Here is a 21,984-nt window from a genome sequence, read left to right as displayed (position 1 = left end):
GCTAAACGCTTTCACAAAAGAAACAACCTAAAATCACTTCATGTGAATCTTGGTTCTTACTTTTCTTCTACCTCATTTGTTCTTCCTCTTCATCACCAAAATTCTCTTCCTGCATGATGGTAAAGGAGAGAGATCTAGCAGCCACTTCTACAGCAAGGCCATCAGTGAAGGTAAAATCCAGTGACAGCTGTAGCCATGCCAGCCTCTGCTTAATGGAAGTCTGTAAGGACTCCCTGGGAGATGGAGGGGTAGTGGCCAGAATGCCTCCATCTGCTTGAGATTCATCTTCGCCTTCACATTGGTAACGCATTCTCTCTTCTGCTCCTTGGAGGAAGACTTCATTTGCAGAATTGCCTTTATTTTTACCCTCTAGAGCAAGCTTGTCCAACCCATGGCCCCAGGCCACATGCAGCCCACGACAGCTTTGAATGCAGCCCAACACAATTCGTAAACTTTCTTAAAACGTTATAAGATTTTTGGCTGGGTGCGGTGGCTCGTGCCTGTAATCCCAGCACTTTGGGAGGCCGAGGCGGGCGGATCACAAGTTCAGGAGTTTGAGACCAGCCTGACCAACATGGCGAAACCCTGTCTCTACTAAAAATACAAAAATTAGCGAGGCGTGGTGGTGCATGCCTGTAATACCAGCTACTCAGGAGGCTGAGGCAGGAGAATTGCTTGAATCTGGGAGGCAGAGGTTGCAATGAGCCGAGATCATGCCACTGTACTCCAGCCTGGGCGATAGAGCGAGACTCTGTCTCAGAAAAACAAAAACAAAAAACAAACAAACAACAACAAAAAAACTATGAGATTTTGTTGCAGTTTTTTTTCTTTAAGCTTATCAGCTGTCATTAGTGTTAGTGTATTTTATGTGTGGCCCAAGACAGTTCTTCCAGTATGGCCCAGGGAAGCCAAAAGATTGGACACCCCTGCTCTAGAGAGTTCACATAAATACTCAGTCCTACTTATTTCATTGTCACTTGTGGAGTGTTTACTGTTTTCCTTTTCAGTATCATTTTTACTGACTTTTCCTGTATCTGAATTCGCTGATGGTTCTGAATTACTTGTGGGTTCCACTGGGCTTACAGGAGACAAGGATTTCAACACAGCATGATCACTAAGTAGAGGTTACAACCACTTCTGCCTTTCTGCCTCTGAAGCTTTAAATCCCAGCACAGATTTTAATTCTTGGAGCACCCTCTTGGATTCTTCATGCTCATGCTTCTGTCTTTCTTTGTCTTCTTGAGACAAGTAATAAAAATCATCCTTTCTGCAGTCACTGTCAATATCTATATCACCTACATAAGCTTTAAGTCCATCCTTCTCAGGGAGTGGATCTTTGTCTGCAGTGTGTAGAGTAGGCTGCATCAAAGGTACCACTGTACAGTGTGGGTTTTCACACACTACCTGAGGCTTGCCTTTTTTTAATCTGTATTTCTTCATAGCAGTTGGTCCACCTGAGAAATGGCCTCTTCCCAGCAATTGTTGCTTGTTTAACCATGGGACTGAATCAACTTTAATTTCTGTTCTAGGATTTGATAAGCCTCTGACACTGTTCTTGTGTTTCTTTCATACAAATAAGCTTTTCAAATGTATCTTTGAGAATTATTACCTTATTCAGTAATGCTTTCACATGGAGCTGCAAGTTGCACACTGCTGTGTGAACATTATTCAGTTCTTTTGACTTCTGTTGAGTTTTGGATAAACACTGGTACTGACTGGTGCTGAGTTTCAAAGTACTGATAGAATTCAGAGTTGCACTTAAGCTCTTTTAAACAGGCATAGTAAGCATGAGGTAGACCTTGAGTCAAATCAGATAAGATATGATGAGGCAAAAGTGCTGAAGTTAAGTAAAGGCCCAGGAGATGAACTGGCTATAGAAAGTAATAAGGCTAACCGTCTGAAGAATTCTGAACTCTGCCACCCAGAGTTGGAACAAAACCTTCAATGTAGGCAGGCTGAAGTCATCTGTAAAGTTAAGTGCTTCCTCTTCTGAAATCTACTCTTCACTAAGTCCAAGGCCTAGCTCCTTAAAAGGCACGACACAGATATAGCTGGTTACATTGTCACTTTCAGAGTTCAGAGGGTAGTTTTTTAGCATCCATAGGATAGATAGCCTTGCCGCTTGGAAGTTCTGAAGACAGCTTTCCAGAGACCGATGAGGTACTGAGTGGGATGCTGTTCAGCTTTATTAAATGGGATAAATAATCATTTATTATTAATCATTCAATAATAATTCAATGTATTAAATTATATAATTTATAAATATTTATGAATTATATGATTTATTATAAATTTAATAATTATTAATCATTTAATAAATTATTCCATTTATTAAATGGGATAAAGCACTGACCCTGTCAAGCAAAAGTATAAATCCTCTGGAAATCACTTCAGTTTTTTGAATGAGACATAAAGCTTTTCTTACAAGGTTAGTAATAGCTCAGCTATTTGCTGCCATATCTTCCAAATGAACATTGTATTTTTTTCAGGTCACTTGTAGTTCAGCTGTCCTCCATACTCTCAAAGCTCTTATGACCAAATACACAAATAGAATCACTCCCCATACCAGCCAGGAAGATAAAATCCGCCAAATGGGAAGCATAACGAGCAAACTAATGAAGGCAAATAGCATTGAGACATCCCAAATATTAGGGGTTGCCAGGGAGCAAAGTGTTGCAAGGTATCCACTTTCCTGTTGTTGAGGTTGCCCTGCAGACAGGATACTGGAATCAAGTAGCTCAGTGAGCTCCACATCCTCTTGAAACAGGACTTCCTGTTACAGGATGGTATGTAATGAGTTGAGTCGGAATCCAGTATCCAACTTGTGAAGTAAGTAATCTTTCCTACTGCGCTGAGAAAACCAACTTTTGGTGGTTTTAGCCACTTTTAGCAGAATGCGTTGCTTAATAACCCATTCCCTGAGCATGCCAGTAAGTGGAGTTTATGTTCATTGAGTGATTACTGTATCCCAGGTATTTTGGTAGGACTCTTGTAGGAAGCTTTTGTTGTCCCTCTGTGGTGCATTTTTCCATTTTTGGTGACAACATATTTCAAAGTCTGTGTGTCCCGGATCCTGTAAGTACTGATAAAGCAGAGAATTCCAAATGCTACCTCCTTGTCAAACTCCGGTGTTATCCTTCTCTGCCATGCCACCCACTTCAGCACGATGGGAAATCAGAAGAAACATTTGTAATGAAAATGGGAAACCTAGAAACCATAACGAGAAAGATTGTCAGATTAAACTGTATTAAAATGTTAAAACCCATAGAGTCAAAAGACATATTTGAAGCTGAGAGAAAATATATGCAATGCATATGATATGCAAAGGATTCATATATAGAAAATGAAAAAGGATGAAAGAAGACACAAAATGTGGTGGACATATAGACAAAAAGATAAGGCAAGCAATTTCTGAGAAAAAAGTGTGATGCCATTTGCAAAGATGTTTACTGTCCCCAGTTTTTAAGCCAGGAAAACAGGGCTGATTTTCATTCCTCCCTTTCTGTTGCATTCCAACAAATGAACCCAGTTTCAGCCCTTCTACTGTTTGCCTTTCTGAATTTTTTTTTGTTTTATATATATACAAAACCACAACATTTTGTATAGGTTGTTTTTAATGAAAACATGCTCCCACTATGCTTTTCTGTTTTGGGGTTTTTGTTTTTTGTTTGTTTTTTTGAGATGGAGTCTCGCTCTGTCGCCCAGGCTGGAGTGCAGTGGCACAATCGGCTCACCGCAACCTCCACCTCCCAGGTGCAAGCGATTCTCCTGCTCAGCCTCCCGAGTAGCTGGGATTACAGGCATATGCCACCATGCCCACCTAATTTTTGTGTTTTTAGTAGAGACGACGTTTCACCATGTTGGCCAGTCTGGTGTCGAACTCCTGACCTCAAGTGATCCACCTGCCTTGGCCTTTCGAAATGCTAGGATTACAGGCATGAGCCACCGCACCTGGCCCCGACATTAGAAATGTCTAAGCACAGTGAAAATCTTAAAAATTATCAAACATCCATATCAAAGTGAGAAAAATATTTGAAGTATACATAACAATGAGTTACCTTCTTTTATACACTAAAATTCTAACAAATCATTGAAGATCACACCTAATATATAGCTGAAAGAATATGAAATGTATGTAGAATAGTATACCATGTATTATACTTCATATTCTTAAACATTAAAAAGGTTGATAACAGTTAGTACAGTCAAGTATGTAGAAAAAACACCAAAGAAGTTATAAACTGTATATGGCATTTTGTGGTGAAACAGTTGATTTATATATATCAACATTTACATTGCAAATACCCTTAACACAGTAATGCCCTTTCTAGAATTTTACCCTAGAGTTTTAATATGTCAATAAGACAAGACAACCCAACAGAATGAAGACTCATAGCAACAGAAATATTAGTGGCCTAGAAACATACAAAAAGATTATAATCCTCACTAAAACTCACATATATGCTGTCATTTATCTGTAAGAGTGGTAAACTTTGAACAGATAGGTAAGAGCCACTGTGGGTGAGAGTACTGGCTGGTTGACAGGTAATTTGGCTGTACTTATTAAAGATCTTTTTCTTATTTTAATCAGCAGTTGCATTGATAGGACTCCATCCTAGTGAAATATTTATATGTCCACAAAGATTTCCAAGGCAGTTCTATTCATACCAGCAAAAAGTAGAAGGAGAAAGCCCTAAGCGTCCCATGTTCCTGAGAATCCAATAATGGTAGAATGACAGCTATACTACCAGGTGGCATTGCTTATGATAAAAATGACCCCTGATTGGTAAACAAACTTCACGTGGACGAGGAGGACTAGAGAGTAGTTAAATTGCCACATCCATACTCTGGAACTGTCATGATAAAAATTGACTGATATGTAAGAATGTCTGGGATACTTTTGTCTAAGTGAAAAAAATCAAAGTCCAGAAAAGCATAGTAGGAGCAGCTGGGCAAGGTGACTCACATCTGTAATCCCAGCATTTTGGGAGGCCAAGGCGGGTGGATCACCTGAGGTCAGGAGTTCGAGACCAGCCTGGCCAACATGGTGAAACCCTGTCTCTACTAAACATACAAAAAAGTAGCTGGGCATGGTGGTGCATGCCTGTAATCCCAGCTACTTGGGAGGCTGAAGCAGGAGAATTGCTTGAACCTGGGGGGCAGAGGTTACAGTGAGCCAAGATAGTGCCACAGCACTCCAGCCTTGGCAACAGACAACAGAGCGAGACTCTGTCAAAAGAAGAAAAAAAAGAAAAAAGAAAAGAAAGAAAGAAATTTCTAATGTCTAGGTAGTCAAGTTTATCACTCTGTAGCTATGTATTTTCTGAATTTGGGGATTGCTTAGAAAGGCTATCAGCCACCACAAAACTATCAAAACTTTTAACTTCTCTATCACTTTTATGGTTATCTTGTATACATTTAAATCTCTAATCCATCTGTAATTTACTTGGGGGCTCAGAGTGAGATGAGTAATTTACTTTTATGGAGTTTCTTCCCTCCATAAATGCCTAGCCAGATTTTTCTAATGACATCTTTTCTGCAGAGATTTAAGATACTTTTATTATGAAGTAACCTCTGACACTGTACTTCTAGGATCTGTTAATGGTTATTAACTGTCATTATCATTGTCATGTTTAACTCTGTGTTACTGGAAGCCTGACAATGGAATGACGGCTGTTTTACTGGGTCTGAGAGATAAGGAAGGAAGGAAACCCAAGTTTTTCCTACCGTCTACTCTCACTTGACACAACACTTCCGACACCAGATGTAATCCCAGGCCCCAGGCTGTTCCCCTACATACCAAGCCGTTCTCCCTGGACACCAGCTGGGTGTGCTCTTAAGTCAATTCCATTCTGACACCATCTACCTGGAGTTAGCGTCAGCTCCCACAGGTTGAGGGCTTAGTCCCACAAGACTGCCCCAACTTGAGATGTCAGTCACAAGTAGGGTGTCACCTATACATCTGACTGATGGGCCACAAATTGGGGGTTCCCATGAACCCCTCCTGAAGATTGATTAATTTGCTAGAGTGAGTTTCAGTTTCCCTGAGTTTCCCCTATTTGTTATAAAGGATATTACAGGCCAAGCGCGGTGGCTCATGCCTGTAATCCCAGCACTTTGGGAGGCCAAGGCGGGCGGATCACCTGAGGTCGAGAGTTTGAGACCAGCCTGACCAACATGGAGAAACCCCGTCTCTACTACAAATACAAAATTAGCCAGGTGTGGTGGCACATGCCTGTAATCCCAGCTACTCAGGAGGCTGAGGCAGGAGAATCACTTGAACCCAGGAGGCAGAGGTTGCAGTGAGCCAAGATCGCGTCATTGCACTCCAGCCTGGGCAACAAGAGCGAAACTCCGTCTCAAAAAAAAAAAACGGGGGGATATTACAGAGGATACAGATGAACCGCCAAATGGAAGAGATGCATAGGGCAAGGGATGTGGGAAGGTCCAAGGACCTTTCATGCCCTCTCTGTACTCACTACCATCCGGGCACCACCAAGTGTTCAGCTGTGTGCAAGCTGTCTGAACCCACCCAGTCCTTTGGTTGTTGTTATTGTTGTTTTTGAGAAACAAGGTCTTGCTCTGTCCCCCAGGCTGGAGAACAGTGGTGCAACCTTGGCTCACTGCAGGCCCAACCTCCTGGCCTCAAGTGATCCTCCCTCCTCAGCCACCCATAGTGCTGGGATCACAGGAGCCAGCCACCACACCCAGCCACAGTGGGGTTTTTATGGAGGCTTCATCACAGAGGCATGATCATCACTGGCCCTTGGTAGTCAACTCAGCCTTCATCTTCTCTGCCCTCCCAGGAGTTTTGAGGATGGAGATGAAATTCCCAACCCTCTAATCCTGTCTGGTTTTCTGGTGACCAGCTCCCATCTGGAAGCTACCTAGGGGCAGCCAGCCACCAGTCATCTCATTAGCATATAAAAGACACTTTGATCACTTCAGAGTCTATTCCAAGGGTTGCAGGAGCTTTTGCCAGGAGACAGGACAAAAACCAAATATATGTTTCACAGTATCAAACCAGGTGACATTACTCCAGATAAAAATGACTCTGGATTGGTAAACAAACTGCATCTGGACTGGAGGACTGAGTAAACTATGACTGGCTGGTAGGAAGCCATGGATTGGGGTTTTCTGAGCACATTGTCACTCAGTGATATGTAACTGGGCACATCTTTTGCTGGGACCCTGGAAGCCATGCCACTGGGACCATTACAAGAGATATTGGTCTATGGAACAGGTTAGAGCTTCCAAGCAACATTTGTTTCATCCTAGCACTCAGCAGTGTGGTTTTGTTCCCTGGCAGCGGAGCTCTCACGAGGGAGGGGCAGTTTGGGCTACCAGCTCCTGGATTGCTCTGAGAAGCCCTCCTGCTGGAGAAACCTGCCTGTCACCGCCCTCTGGCAGGCTGGCTTTCCTGTCCCCTCTCCTGCACAGCTGGGTAAACTAGTGCCACTGTGGCTGATTTGGGCCTTACGAGTGCAACGAGTGGCTTGAATTGAAGGCCACCAAGTGTGGGTGTGACAGGATGGGATCTGGAGCAGAAACAGGTGGGTTATTCGTCTTTGTGAGGAATTGGGGCCCTTGTAGAAGTGAGTTCTTGTTTGGTGGTGACAAGGCCAAGCACAGACCTTTCCCCTTTTGCCTCAGTCAGCTGCTCGGGCCACAGACATCTGGCTTCCTGTTCTTTGTTTCATGATTGATGAGCGAAGGTTAGAACGGTTTGTCATGGTTGATTAGCTATGTTTAGAACTGTTCGTTGTAGCTCTTTGTCCCCTGCAAAGCCTGCTCTGTCAGCCCCAGGCAGGACTGACTTCCTCCTTTGTGGACCACCCGGACCCTGTCCTACATCTGTCACTGTCCCTGTGAGGCAGGCTTCCTCGCTGCCTCGGTTTCATCTATGAGTGTGTAAGTGTCGCTTTTCTCCCTCCACTGAACTGAAGCTCCTTGAGTTCAAGAGGTGTGGTTTTGTATCAGTCTTTCCTTCACAGGACTTACCAGTCTGGCCTCTATTCAGTAAACATGTGTTGAATGAATGAATTTCCAGGGTGAGATATTTCTCATAGCCTGTCTGTTTCTCTTATAAAGTTCAAAATGATTTTAGTCATATAGATACTCTATGTAATATACTATGCCAAACTGACTAGTGACTGGCATAAGAACAATTATATAAGAAAGGCCAGGCCGGGCACGATGGCTCACGCCTGTAATCCCAGCACTTTGGGAGGCCAAGGTGGGCAGATCACAAGGTCAGGGGTTCGAGATCAGCCTGGCCAACATGGTGAAACCCCGTCTGTACTAAAAATACAAAAATTAGCCGGGTGTGGTGGTGGGCTCCTGTAGTCCCAGCAACTCTGGAGGCTGAGGCAGGAGAATTGCTTGAACCCGGGAGGCAGAGGTTGCAATGAGCCCAGATTAAACCACTGCACTCCAGCCTGGGTGACAGAGCAAGACTCAGTCTCAAAAAAAAAAAAAAAAAAGCAAAGGCCAGTGTGGATGCGGGAGCCAGACCGCATGGATTCGACTCCCTCATTCCTGGCTGTGTGACCTGGGCTAGTTACTTAGGCTCTGTGTGCCTCACACTCTTCATCTGTCAAGTTTCTCCTAGAGGGCACAGAGTAAGCCCTCCATGTGCGTGAGGTGCCATGTCCCGGTGCCCCAGGCTGCTCCTGGCATGCTAAAGAGGAATGTGCCATTACAGGAATCATTGACCTTCAAGGACGTGTTTGTGGACTTCACCCTGGAGGAGTGGCAGCAACTGGACTCTGCCCAGAAGAACCTCTACAGGGATGTCATGCTTGAGAACTACAGCCACCTGGTGTCTGTGGGTGAGGGACCACGCCACGGGGTGATGCAGAATGCCCCCAGTACTATGTTTCTTTCTCAGCTGCTCCAAGCTCCGGGGCCTGGGAACAATGAGTGTGGGTTACCACCCTCAGTGTGGGTTACAGCCCACTGTGCAGTATTCGTAGTCCCCGTTGGACTCTGGAGAGCATATTGGTGCCCTTGCTTGCTATGTGAATGTTCTGTACTGAGGGGCAGATGGCTGTGTGCTTGGGGCCATCCCCGAGGCTGTGCCACCTTCAGCCTGCAGGGGTGGGCCTAGGTTCTGGAATTCCTCAGCGTTAATAACGAAGTCCTATGTCATGTCCCCTGAACAGGGTATCTAGTTGCGAAGCCAGATGTGATCTTCAGGTTGGGACCAGGAGAAGAGTCCTGGATGGCAGATGGAGGGACCCCGGTACGGACCTGTGCAGGTGAGGACAGGCCAGGTGAGTCAGGCCGGGGAAAGGGACCAGGTTGGTTGATGACAGCTTGGCCTCTGGGATGCGCTCAGGAGCTCTTCTGAGAGCCCCGGACTTGTGGACATGCCTAGGCTCTGATGAGCGGAACTGTTGTCATGTCCAAATGAGGCCTCTGCCTGGCCACTGGTTACAGTCTCTGCGTTCTTTGCTTGGCGTTCCCATAGATTGTGGCCACTCTTGTTCTGAGATCCCATTTCTACCTTCCACCCTCCTGGCTTGTTAGTGAGAAGTGCCAAGCCTCTTCTCATTCCTCTCCCACCACCTTTCTGGAAGCTTTTAAGACTTATTCTCCCACCTTCTTGGCCTTTTGTATTTTCACCATGGTAGATGTATTAATAGATGTCAGCATTTCCTCTTTATTGGGCATACTGTGGGCCCTTTCAGGCTGAAATTTGGACTGTTTTTTTGTTTGTTTGTTTTTTGTTTTTTGTTTTTGTTTTTGTTTTTTAGCCTAAGGTAGATTATCATGCCTGTTTGTTTTTTTGTTTGTTTTTTTTTTGAGTCAGTATAGACACCAAAGCTTTGCCAGTGACCTTTACCCAACCAGGTACCCACCACGTTCTTGCCTGCTCTCACTTTGTGGTTAACACTGTAAACCTCACACCATTTTCTGTTTTCTCTACTTATTTCTTCTCAGACTGTTACAAATCTGACTTCATACTACTTGTTATCAGATTCCTCCATTTTTTAATACATCCTTCCCATTCAACTCTTGTTTTTGTTATTATCTCTTTACTTATTCAAAAAATAAACACACTCGAGAGGACATTACTCCCAAGGTGGAATACTTCAGTGAACCATATTTTAGTCCTGCATAGAGCTGCTTTTTCCTTGTCTATTTTTCCTGTGGGCTGCCTACAAGGATCCAGAAACTCTTCTGATACACTGGTCTGCTCTTTCTCTCCCCTTCATAGTACCCCCTTCACTGGCCCATGGCAAAGAAGCCTGTTTAGAATGGTGTTACTCTTCAGAGGGTGATCGATGAACCAGCAGCCTGGGCATTGTTGGGGCACTAAGTAGAAAATCAGAATCTGAGGCCTCACTCTAGATTTTCTGAAGGAGAATGTGCATTTCAGCAAGCTCCCCAGGGACCCCATAGACACAGTAAAGCTTGAGAATCACTGCTCATTAGAGATTAATTTCAGAGCATCAGCTGTAGTCAGGTGCTGGCCCCAAGGACTCCTCAGATGGCTTCCTCCAGAACCCACTCCTCAGCACACACACCTATTCTCTGAGATCCTCCCTGTGCTGGCATTTGTGGCTCCCACCATTCTGTAGCTTCCTCCAGGAATGTTTTGGGTGATGATAACCTCTTTGTTGCTCAGTGTAATCCCATATCTGCTGCTTCGAGATTCATCAGGATTTCTGGTGTGCTGATGGTATGCTTGCTTTCTTCCAGTGATGCCTGGAATTGTAATGACTGTATGTCTTGTTCTCATTTCAGTGCTGTCCTAGAAGGGAGGAAAAGCAAATTCAGGCACAGTCTACCCTCCTGAGTCCCAATTCCCTCATAAGAAAAACTATTAAAATACAGACATTTATATATTCAGTCTAAGAGTGCAGAACAGTATAGGCTAAAAAGTAATCTTAGGTGCATTCCCAATCACACCCCCCAAGGGCAGCTTCTTCTACAGATTTCTCTTTTTGGTTCTGGTGAGCACCTCCATAGGTTTAGGGAATACCTTTATATCTGCATTTTATGGGTTTTCAGTTTTATCTTCCCTCTATGAAAAGTAAGGATTTCCGGCCGGGCGCGGTGGCTCAAGCCTGTAATCCCAGCACTTTGGGAGGCCGAGACGGGCGGATCACGAGGTCAGGAGATCGAGACCATTCTGGCTAACACAGTGAAACCCCGTCTCTACTAAAAATACAAAAACTTAGCCGGGCGAGGTGGCAGGCGCCTGTAGTCCCAGCTACTCGGGAGGCTGAGGCAGGAGAATGGCGTAAACCCGGGAGGCGGAGCTTGCAGTGAGCTGAGATCCGGCCACTGCACTCCAGCCTGGGTGACAGAGCAAGACTCCGTCTCAAAAAAAAAAAAAAAAAAAAAAAAAAAAGAAAAGTAAGGATTTCCCTCACACTTTGGCCTTCCACTCCCCAGCTCTTCACAAGTTTGTTATATGCTTATTTTTAGTTCCTTTATTGGTTACATTTGTAACTTTAAATAATATAGCTATGCATTTCATATGGTAACTTTTAAAAAAATATAGCTAAGTGCCAGTGGCTCATTTCTTTAGCTCAAACACACCCCCTAGACATAAGAGCCTACATCTTGTTCTGACTTGTTCCAGTGTGGGACTGGTGGAAGACATTCAATAAATATTGCACTGATTGATTTGGACCTGGGCAGAGGAAGGAGCTTTGTTATTCATCCACATACAAGTGGCTAAGAGTGACTGTGGAGCCACATAGCCTGGACTGGACTTCTGGCCACTTTCCTCACTAGCTACCACTGTGTACACATTGGTTGGCCTCTCTACCTGTTGTGAGGCTAATGATAGAACTGAATGATTTTCAGAAATTAATGAGTTGATCCATGTGAAGCACCTAAAAGGGTGCCTGGCATAAAGGGAACACTCAACAAATGTTATCACTGTTTTTATTGTTGTTATTATCCATAAAAAACGTTTTCTTTAATTTAATGTAGTGGTTGTTAACCAGAGATGTATTACATAGTTACCTGTGGATCTATCAGAATATTCATGAGTAGGCCCCACTGTAGAAATTGTTTCAGAAAGCCTAGGGTAGGCCTGGTTGTGTGCATTTTGAGTGACACTCCAGAGGGTTCTCATGCCCATCTTTGGTTAAGATCCACTACTTGAAATATCTGCTGAGAGGAATTGCAAGGGAATAGGAGACAGCAATGGGCATGCGAGCAGGATGGGATGGAAAGGCAGGAGCACATGGACTCACTCCTAGACAGCTCTCCAAACTCCCAGGGTTGGAAGCAGAATGCAGCAGAAAGCAACTTGAATTTCTTCGCTGTTTCTCCATATTTGAATCTATTTCAGGAACTATATTTTTCCCTCTGTCTCCTGGATGAAACCTCTGGCTGGTCCCATAAGTTCACTGGTCATTCTGAGATAATACAAATCTTCTGGAAACTGTTCCTTTCAAGAGTAGCCTCATTACAGTAATGAAAACTGTCCAGTCTCATGTAGTAGTACAAACTGAAATTTATTTCAAGTTTGTTGATCTTTTCATAGAAGTTTTAGCTTTGTTAATTTTCTCTACCATTTTTCTGTTTTATTGATTTCTTTTATTTTCTTTTTCCTACTTACTTTCAGTTTACTTTGCTGTTTTTTATCTAGCTTCCCCCAACATTTTATTATGAAAATTTTTATATAAAACAAGTAAAAGAATTGTAGATTGAACACCCATATAATACCTCCACCTAGATTTATAATAACTATAAACATTTGGCTATATTTATCCCCTGTCCATCTGCCAGTTCCTCCAATTTCCATAAATTCGATTTATTTTTTTATAGTGCATTTCAAAGGAAGTTACAGAGATCAGTACCCTTAACCCCTAAGTACTTCCACAGGCATATCATTAATTAGAGTTCAATATTTGTTAGTACTTTATCATTAGTACTCATGAAGTATTTTAATAAAACAAAATGCCCTTACGGCACCATATGATCTTTGGCCATACATGTTAATGTTTGAACGTAATTTTCTATATGTGTTTTTATATGTGATCATTATATATTTGTGTTGATGTGACTGCATTCCTTTTATTTTTTCAAATGAAATTGATTAAGGTATAATGTACATACCATGAAATTTATCTTTCTGAGGTGTACAGTTGTATAGTTTTGACAAATATGTAGCTGTGTAATTACTACTACTATAATAAAAGTGTTGGACATTTTCATCCCCCACAAAAAACTCCATGTTTCCTTTTATAATTCAGTCTCTCTCCTCATCCCAGGCTTGACCTCTTTTCCCTCTAGTTTGGTTCTTTCTAGAATGTCATGTGGCTGGCTTCTTTCACTTACCTTAATGCATTTTAGGTTCATCCATGTTGTGGCATGTATCAGTTTGTTCCTTTTGATAGCTGAGTAGTGTTCCAGTTTGTCTGTCGATGGACCAGTTAATGCACATTTGAATTGTCCCGGGTATTTTTTGGTTATTATGAATGAAGCTGGCAGACATTCTTGTACAGGCATTTCTGTGGATCTGTGTTTTCATATCTCTTGGGTAAATATCTGGAGTGAGATTGCTTGGCCATATGGTAAGCATATGTTTAACTTTATAAGACATTGGGCCGGGTGTGGTGCCTCACGCCTGTAATCCCAGCACTTTGGGAGGCCAAGGCGAGTGGATCACTTAAGGTCAGGAATTTGAGACCAACCTGGCCAACATATAGTGAAACCCCGTCTCTACTAAAAATGCAAAAATTAGCTGGGTGTGGTGGCACATGCCTGTAATCCCAGCTACTTGGGAAGCTGAGGCAGGAGAATTGCTTGAACCCAGGAGGTGGAGGTTCCGGTGAGCTGAGATCATGCCACTCTACTCCAGCCTGGGTGACACAGTGAGACTCTGTCTCTCAAAAAATAATAATAAGATATTGCCAAACTGTTTTCTAGTGTGGCTGTACTATTTTGTTTTCCCACCAACAACACACCTTTCTAGTAGGTATATAGGGGGATCTCATTGTAATTTAAATTTGCATTTCTGTAATGATCAGTGATGTTGAGCATGTTTTCATGTGCTTATTTGCCATCTGTATATGTTCTGTGGTGAAGTGTCTATTGTAATCTTTTGCCATTGTTTGTGATTAAATTGTGAGAGTTCTTTATATATTGTGGATATAAGTCCTGACCAGCTATGTGTTTTGCAAGTATTTACTCCTAGGCTGTGGCTTGATTGTTCATAACAGTATCTTTTGAAAAACAAATGTTTCTGTTTTTATAAAGTCCAATTTATTAAATTTTTCTTTTACGGTTCATGCTTTTTGTGTCCTCTTTAGAAAATCTCTCACTAACCCAGGGTAACAGAGATTTTTTCTGTATGTTTTCTTCCAGGAGATTCATAATTTTAGTTCTTATATTTAAGTCTATGACTGTTAATGACTTAATTTTTGTATCTGGTGTGAGGTAAGGGTCAACATATTTTTATATTATTTTTACATATGCATTTCCAATTGTTCCAGTAATATTTTTGAAAAGAATATTCTTTCTTTTTCTCAGATCAACAAGTGATCCATTTATTATTTGACATCTACTTTAAAATGATGCCAGGTGTGGTGCCTCACACCTATAATCCCAGCACTTTGGGAGGCTGAGGCAGGAGGATCCCTTGAGCCCAGGAGATTGAGACCAGCCAGGGCAACATAGTGAGACCCCGTCTTTACTAAAAAATTAGCTGGGCATGGTGGTGCGCACCTGTAGTCCTAGCTACTCAGGAGGCTGAGGCACAAGAATTGCTTGAACCCAGGAGGCAGAGGTTGCAGTAAGCTAAGACCGCACTGCTGCAGTCCAGCACTCCAGCACTCCAGCCTGGGCAACAGAGCAAGACTCTGTCTCAAAAAAAAAATGTTAATAGTAAGAATTTCACTGGGGAACTGGGATATATAAAATAATCTAATGAAAACTGAAAATTAAGAATTTAATATATATATAAAAGAAACACAAAATTTAAAGAGCAACAACAAAAGAAGAATTTCATATATAGACTTAATAGCAGATTAACCAGAGCAGAAGAGAGGTTAAGTAAGACAGATAAGTTACTATCAAATATTCAGTCTATTCCAGACTGTTCTTTCTTAATTAACTTACTTTGGCATCCTTTTTGAAAAGTATTTGAACATATGTGTCACTCTGTACACCAATACAGGTTGAGTATCCCTAATCCAGAAATCCAAAATCCTAAATGCTCCAAAATCCAAAATTTCTTGAGCACCGACGTGGCATCCAAAGGAAATGCTCATTGAAGCATTTCAGATTTCATGTTTTCAGGTTAGGCTGCTGAACCAGTAAATATATAATGTAAACATTCTAGAAACCAAAAATATCTGAAATCCAAAAACACTGCTGGTTCCAAGCATTTTGGATAAATGATACACAACCTGTACCACATGTCTTAATTGCTGTAGCCTTATATTATGTGTTTAAATCAGGTAGTATGAGTCCTCTTACTTTGTTCTTCCTTTTTGTAATGTTGTAGCTAGTCTAGGTCTTTGGTATTTTCCTACAAAGTTTAGAATCAGCTTGTCAATTTTTGCAAAAAAGCCTGCAGGGGGTTTTGACATTGCATGGAATCTGTGGATAATTGATGTGCAATATTGAGTCTTCTAAAGCAAAATATGGTATATCTGTCTATTTCAGTCTTTTAAATTTTATTTCAGTAATATTTGATAGTTTTGAATGGATAGGTCTTGCACATATTTTGTTTAATTTACCCCCGTGTTTTATGTTCTTTCAAGGTAATGTAAATGGGGTGTGTGTATGTACATAGTTGTTTTGTATTTCATTTTCCTATTGCTCATTGCTAATTTATAGAAGTGTAATTGATCTTTCCATATTGGCTTTGTATCCTGGAACCTTTTAATAAGCTCACATATTAATGCTAGTAGCTCTTTTATAGATGGTTTGGTATTTTCTACATAAACAATCATGTAGTTATGAATAAGGACAGCTTATTTCCTTTCCCAGTCTGGATGCCTTTACTTCTTTTTCTTACTTTATTGTACTTACTGGCTAGGATCTTCAGTATAATGTTGACTCAGGTAGGGAGGGCAACATATTTGCCTTGATCCTGATCTTAGGACAAAAGCATTTACTCTCTTACCATTAGGCCTAATTTTACTTGTAGGTTTTTTCATAATGGCCTGATAAAGGTTGAGGATATTTCCTTCTAATCCTGATTTTCTGAAAGTTTTTTTTTATTATGAATGGATGTTATAAATTATTTTTATGGATCAATTCCTATGATTGTGTTTTTTCCTCTTTAGACCATTACTTCCCATGTAATTATTGATATTATTGGATTTACAGGTACCATTTTATTATTTCTTTTCTGTTCATCCCACCAACCAAACTTCTTTTTGGTTTTTTGTTATTTTACTTCACCATCCTTCTCTTTGGAATATTTGACTATTTTTTAAATTAAACATTCTATGTTAAGATAATCGTAGATTCCCATGCCCTTTAGGAAAAAATAAAGATAAATCTCATGTATTCTACCCAGTTTCTACTAATGGTGACATCTTGAAAAACTATACTACAAATCACAACAAGGATATTGACATTGAGAAAGTCAAGATACGGAACATTTCCATTACTACAAGGGTCCCTCATATTGCCTTTGTATAGCTATACCCATTCCTTCCCACCCCACCCCTTCTTAAGCCCTGGCAACTACTAATTTGTTCTCCATTTCTATAATTTTGTCATTTCAAGAATATTACATAAATGAGGTCATACAGTATGATGCTTTATGGGATTAGTTCTTTTCACTCAGCATACTTCTCAGTTGGATTCATCCTGTTGTGAGTACCCAGAGTTTCTTCTTTTTTGTCACTGAGTAATATTCCACCAAATGGATGTACCACAGTTTGTTTAGCCATTCACCATTTGAAGAACATTCCTGTTTTCAACTTCATTGATTTCTGCTCTGATTATTTCTTTTCTTCTGCTTGATCTTTATTTCTAATATATGCATTCAGTGCTATAAATATCCCTCTCATTGCTGTGTCCCACAAATTATGATATGTTGCATTTTCATTTAATTCAAAATAGTTTCAAATTCCCCTTACGACTTATTTAGAAGTAAGTATATCTTTAAATTTCCAAATATTTGGGGTTTTCCAAGTATCTTTCTCATTGATTTTTGTTGTAATACTATTATTGCACATAATATGATTTCTTATAAATTTGTACAGGTTTGTTTTAAGACCCAGAATATGTTCTATCTTGGTGAATGTTTCATATGCACTTGAAAAGAATGTATATTCTGCTGTTGTTGGATGCAGTGTTCTCTGAATGTCAATTAGGTGAAGTTGGTTGATGGTGCTGTTCAGATTATCTATATCCTTGCTGGTTTTCTGTCTACTTGTTCTATCAATTATTGAGAGAAAGTGTTGAAGTCTCCAACAATAATTGTGGATTTGTCTGTTTCTCTTTCAGATGTATCCATTTTTGCCTCATGTATTTTGAAGTGCTGTTATTAGGTACATACACTTTTAGGATTGTTATTTCTTCTCAAAGAATTGACTGTTTTATCATTTTGTAATGTCCTTCTTTGTGCCAGAAAATCCTTCTTGTTCTGAAGTCATTGTCTGAAATTAATGTAATTTCTCCAGCTTTCTTTTGGTTAGGTTTTCATGGTATATCTCCATCCCTTTACACATCTCTCGACAGAGAGTTTCCTTATACCTCTCTCTACCCGCCCCCACCCCGCCAATTTCCCCTAATAGTAACATCTTGCATTAGTATGGTACATGTGTTACAACTGGTGAATGAATACATTATTATTAACTAAAGTCACATCTTACATTAAGGTTCACTCTTTGTGTTGTTCAGTTCTATGGGTTTTGTCAAATGCATAAAAATCCACCATTACTGTTTCATACAGAATAGTTTTACCGCCCTAAAAATTCCCTGTGCTTTGCTTTTTCATCCCTTTTTCACTCTCTCCTGGCAAGTACTGATCTTTTTACTATCTCTATAGTTTTGCCTTTTCTAGAATGTCATATAGTTGGAATCATATAGTATGTAGCCTTTTCAGACTGGCTTCTTTCAAATAGCAATATGCATTTAAGTTTCCTCCATGTCCATGGCTTGATAGCCCATTTCTTTTTATTGCTGAATAATATTCCATTGTGGATCACTTTGTTTATCCATTCACCTATTGAAGGACATCTTGGTTGCTTCCAGTTTGGGGCCATTATGAATGAAGCTGCTATAAACATCATGTGCAGGCTTTTCTGTAGACATAAGTTTTCAACTCATTGTGGTTCATTTCCTTTTGAAGTTTGTAATTTTTTTTACTGTGAACTCCTTTTCAGTGAGAGTTATTTTCCATGGAAATTCTGTGTACCCTAAGCTATGAAAGCATCACTGCAGAACTATTTGGATTGCCACTGCTGGGGCCCACTGGTTTCACTAATGCAGGAACAATTTATAGGTGAATTTATCAACTTCGGGGGTTTTGTATTATACTTCAAATGTCCATTTGGAATGCACTCCTACATGTGGTACAGGACTGTGGTTCTGACTTCTTGTAAGTAACCCCTGATTCTTCTTAACATTTTCATTAGCCAGTGGGTGACATCTTTCTAGTTCCTATTTTACACACAGAGATGTCCTTTGTGACTCCCAGCTTTAACCAGGTAGCTCAATTCTAATTCTCTGCACAGTTGTGCCCTGTGGCCTAGAATTCACTTCACACTCATGATTAGAGCCTTAGTCCCCCAACTGCAAAGCCACACAGCTTTAATTTCTGTTCACCCCCTCACTTTAAATTTCTTCTTCATTTTTGTCACATAATAAATTTATTTTCTGGTTTGAGCTTGGCTGCATATTAAATTATTTTTGTTAAATTTGAGCCAGCATTTCTTTGTACTTGCACTCAGGGGAGGTGGTGGTGGTGGGACATGGGGAGGGTCCATCCACATCAGCTCAAGTCATGTTGATAGGAGTTCACTGCTTGGGCATTTAGGGATTAATGTTATTCCATAATATTCCAGTGGAAAGACTTAACAAGTTTGATGATTCATTCATTTTCTTCTAGAAGTCTGGCAAGTTGATGAGCAGATAGATTGCTACAAGGAAAGCCAAGACAAACTTCTGTGGCAAGCTGCATTCATAGGCAAGGAAACACTGAAGGATGAAAGTGGTCAAGAATCCAGAACATGTAGAAAAAGCATTTATCTGAGCACAGAATTTGATTCTGTAAGACAAAGACTCCCTAAATGTTATTCATGGGAAAAGGCATTCAAAACATAATTTAAACTTTCTTAGTCAAAATAGAAGCTATGTAAGAAGGAAAGATGATGGATGTAAGGCATATTGGAAAGTATGCCTCCATTCTAATCTTCATAAAGCTCGACCTGCAGAGAGATTTTTTGACCCTAATCAACGAGGGAAAGCCCTCCACCAAAAGCGAGCCCTTAGAAAAAGTCAGAGAAGTCAAACTGGGGAGAAACTCTACAAATGTACTGAATGTGGAAAAGTGTTTATCCAGAAAGCAAACTTAGTTGTACATCAAAGAACTCACACCGGAGAGAAACCTTATGAATGCTGTGAATGTGCAAAAGCCTTCAGCCAGAAGTCAACCCTCGTAGCACACCAGAGAACTCACACAGGGGAGAAGCCCTATGAATGCAGTGAATGTGGAAAAACCTTTATCCAGAAGGCACCACTTATTAAACATAAGAAAATTCATATGGAGAGAGACCCTATAAATGCAGTGTCTGTGAGAAAGCCTTTAGTGGGAAGTCAACTCTCATTAAACATCAGATCATTCATATGGGAGAAACCTTACAAATGTAATAAATGTGGGAAATCTTTTAGTGTTAAATCAACTCTCATTGTATGTCACAGAACATAAATGCGTAAGTTGCATGCTATTGTGAGTAGTGTGATGAAATTTTACATTGTCCTGCTGTTTCCTGCTCAGGATGCAAATCAGTGAACCCTTTTTTTTTTTCTTTTTTTTTTGAGACAGTCTTGCTCTGTCATCCAGACTGGAGTGCTGTGGCACAATCTTGGCTCACTGCAACCTCCACCTCCCGAGTTCAACCGATTCTCCTGCCTCAGCCTCCCGAATAGCTGGGATTACAGGTGCATGCCACCATACCCAGCTAATTTTGTATTTTTAGTAGAGACAGGGTTTCACCATGTTGGCCAGCCTGGTCTTGAACTCCTGACCTCAAGTGATCTGCCTGCCTCAGCCTCCCAAAATGCTGGAATTACAGGCGTGAGCCACTGCACCCGGCCTGAATCATCCTTTTGTCCAGTATTATATCCATGCTGTATATGCTACCTGCCCATTAGTCCCTTAGCTGTCTCAGTTGTCAGATTGACTGTCATGGGATTGCAGTGCTTGCATTAAAGCTACCCTTATTGTATAATGACCCCAAAGTGCAAGAGTAGTGATGTTGGCAATTTGCATATGCCAAAAATAAGTTATAAAGTACTTCCTTAAAGTGAAATGGTTAAAGTTCTTGACTTAATAAAGAAACAAAATGTATGCTGAGGTTGTTAAGATTTATAGTAAGAATGAATCTTCTATCCAGGAAATTGTGAAGAAGGAAAAAGAAACTTGTGCTAGTTTTGTTGTCACATCTCGAACTGCAAAAGTTATGGCCACAGTGCATGATAAATGCTAAGATGAAAAAGACATTAAATTTGTGGGTGGAAGGCATGAATAGAAATGGGTTCTGACAGCAATCAGGTTCGGTACTATTCACAGTTTCAGGCATCCGCTAGGGATCTTGGAACATATCCCCCATGGATAAGGGAGGACTACTGTACATTGTCATATTGTGCATCAAAGAATTCATTGAGTGTAATCATGTAAATCTAATATACATTTTTTTTAAAAAGCCCTCAGATATCATTTAGCCTTTGGTAGATGTAAGAAAACTCAAAAGTTACTCAAATCATTCAATAAATGATTATTTATTTATTTATTTATTTATTTATTTTGAGACAGGTCTCACTCTGTCACTTAGGCTGGGATGCAGTGGTATGATCACAGCTCACCAGAGCTTCGACTTCCCAGGCTCAGGTTATCCTCCCACCTCAGCCTCCCGAGTAGTGGGGACCATAGGCACCCGCTACTACACCCAGCTAATTTTTGTATTTTTTGTAGATGGGGTTTCGCCATGTTGCCCAAGCTAGCCTCGAACTCCTGGGCTCAAGTGATCTGCCCACCTCAGCCTCCCAGAGTGCTAGAATTACAGGTGTGAGCCACTGTGACCAGCCAATAAATGACAAATTCCTTACTCATGAGTTTTAATACATTGTACATCAAATAATTTATGAAGGGTCAAAACCATGAAGATAGCAAAGACTGGAATGCCTTTGGAAAGAAGCGAGGTGTCATCTTATATCACAGCACTTATGTTCAGCAAACATCAATTTAATAAATTTGATAACCCAGTTTTCCTGTATAATATAAGGAAAATCATGTCTCAGATATGTCATCATCCATTTTATAGAAAAGATCGCAGGGGTTACAGTCAAGCACTCAATTATAAATTATACACATATTCTCTGTAGAACAGGTTTAGAAGCTTCTGAAAGTATAAATACATTTTATAATCAGGAGGACAGAGGAAAAACATATTAATCCTTACTAGGCCAATCTCCAAGCTTATCTGTAAATAGATAATCCCTAAATAGATTAGTTTCGGAGCACATGAGCCAGCAGGATTCTCAAATAGACCTTGCACATGTATTTTATCTGTCATCAGTACAAAAGTGGAAGCATCTTATGGAGAAAGATACTCTTCTGGGATACTTTTCTTGAAAAGTCAAAATTTATTCTCAAAAAAGTAATTATAGTGGGGCAATAGGAGGTTCAGAATTTCTAGGAAAGATCCTATAAGAGCAGTATTAATTGAAATAAAAATAAGCAACTTGAATATCCAGTAATAGGTGAGAGAGTAACTTGATATATTCATAAATTGGAATCATGCTTCCCTTAATGTATTCATATTTTAA

At 40.7% G+C, this 21,984-nt stretch overlaps 1 protein-coding gene and 1 pseudogene across 5 annotated transcripts in view; one reads left to right on the top strand and one right to left on the bottom strand.

Annotated features, from left to right (window-relative positions):
* Positions 1–20,948, top strand: part of KRBOX4 (KRAB box domain containing 4) — a 28,958-nt gene extending 8,010 nt beyond the window's left edge. Inside the window, exons 4-7 of one of the 5 annotated variants that reach the window (XM_025372714.1) lie at positions 8,705–8,831; positions 9,165–9,260; positions 17,440–17,483; positions 19,046–20,948. In XM_025372714.1, coding sequence (XP_025228499.1) covers positions 8,705–8,831; positions 9,165–9,260; positions 17,440–17,483 — 267 coding nt within the window. In that variant the 3' untranslated portion in view covers positions 19,046–20,948. Of the gene's footprint in view, positions 1–8,704; positions 8,832–9,164; positions 9,416–17,439; positions 17,484–19,045 lie in introns of those variants that run through there. The other 4 variants (XM_025372712.1, XM_025372715.1, XM_025372713.1 and 1 more) reach the window with 4 other exon arrangements.
* Positions 965–2,926, bottom strand: LOC112615807 (annotated as a pseudogene).
* Positions 20,949–21,984: the final 1,036 nt, after the last annotated feature.

Source organism: Theropithecus gelada, chromosome X, assembly GCF_003255815.1.
Source record: "Theropithecus gelada isolate Dixy chromosome X, Tgel_1.0, whole genome shotgun sequence".
Lineage (NCBI taxonomy): Eukaryota > Metazoa > Chordata > Mammalia > Primates > Cercopithecidae > Theropithecus > Theropithecus gelada.
The sequence above is the reverse complement of the archived record's forward strand: the minus strand, read 5'-3'. Positions and strand labels throughout refer to the sequence as shown.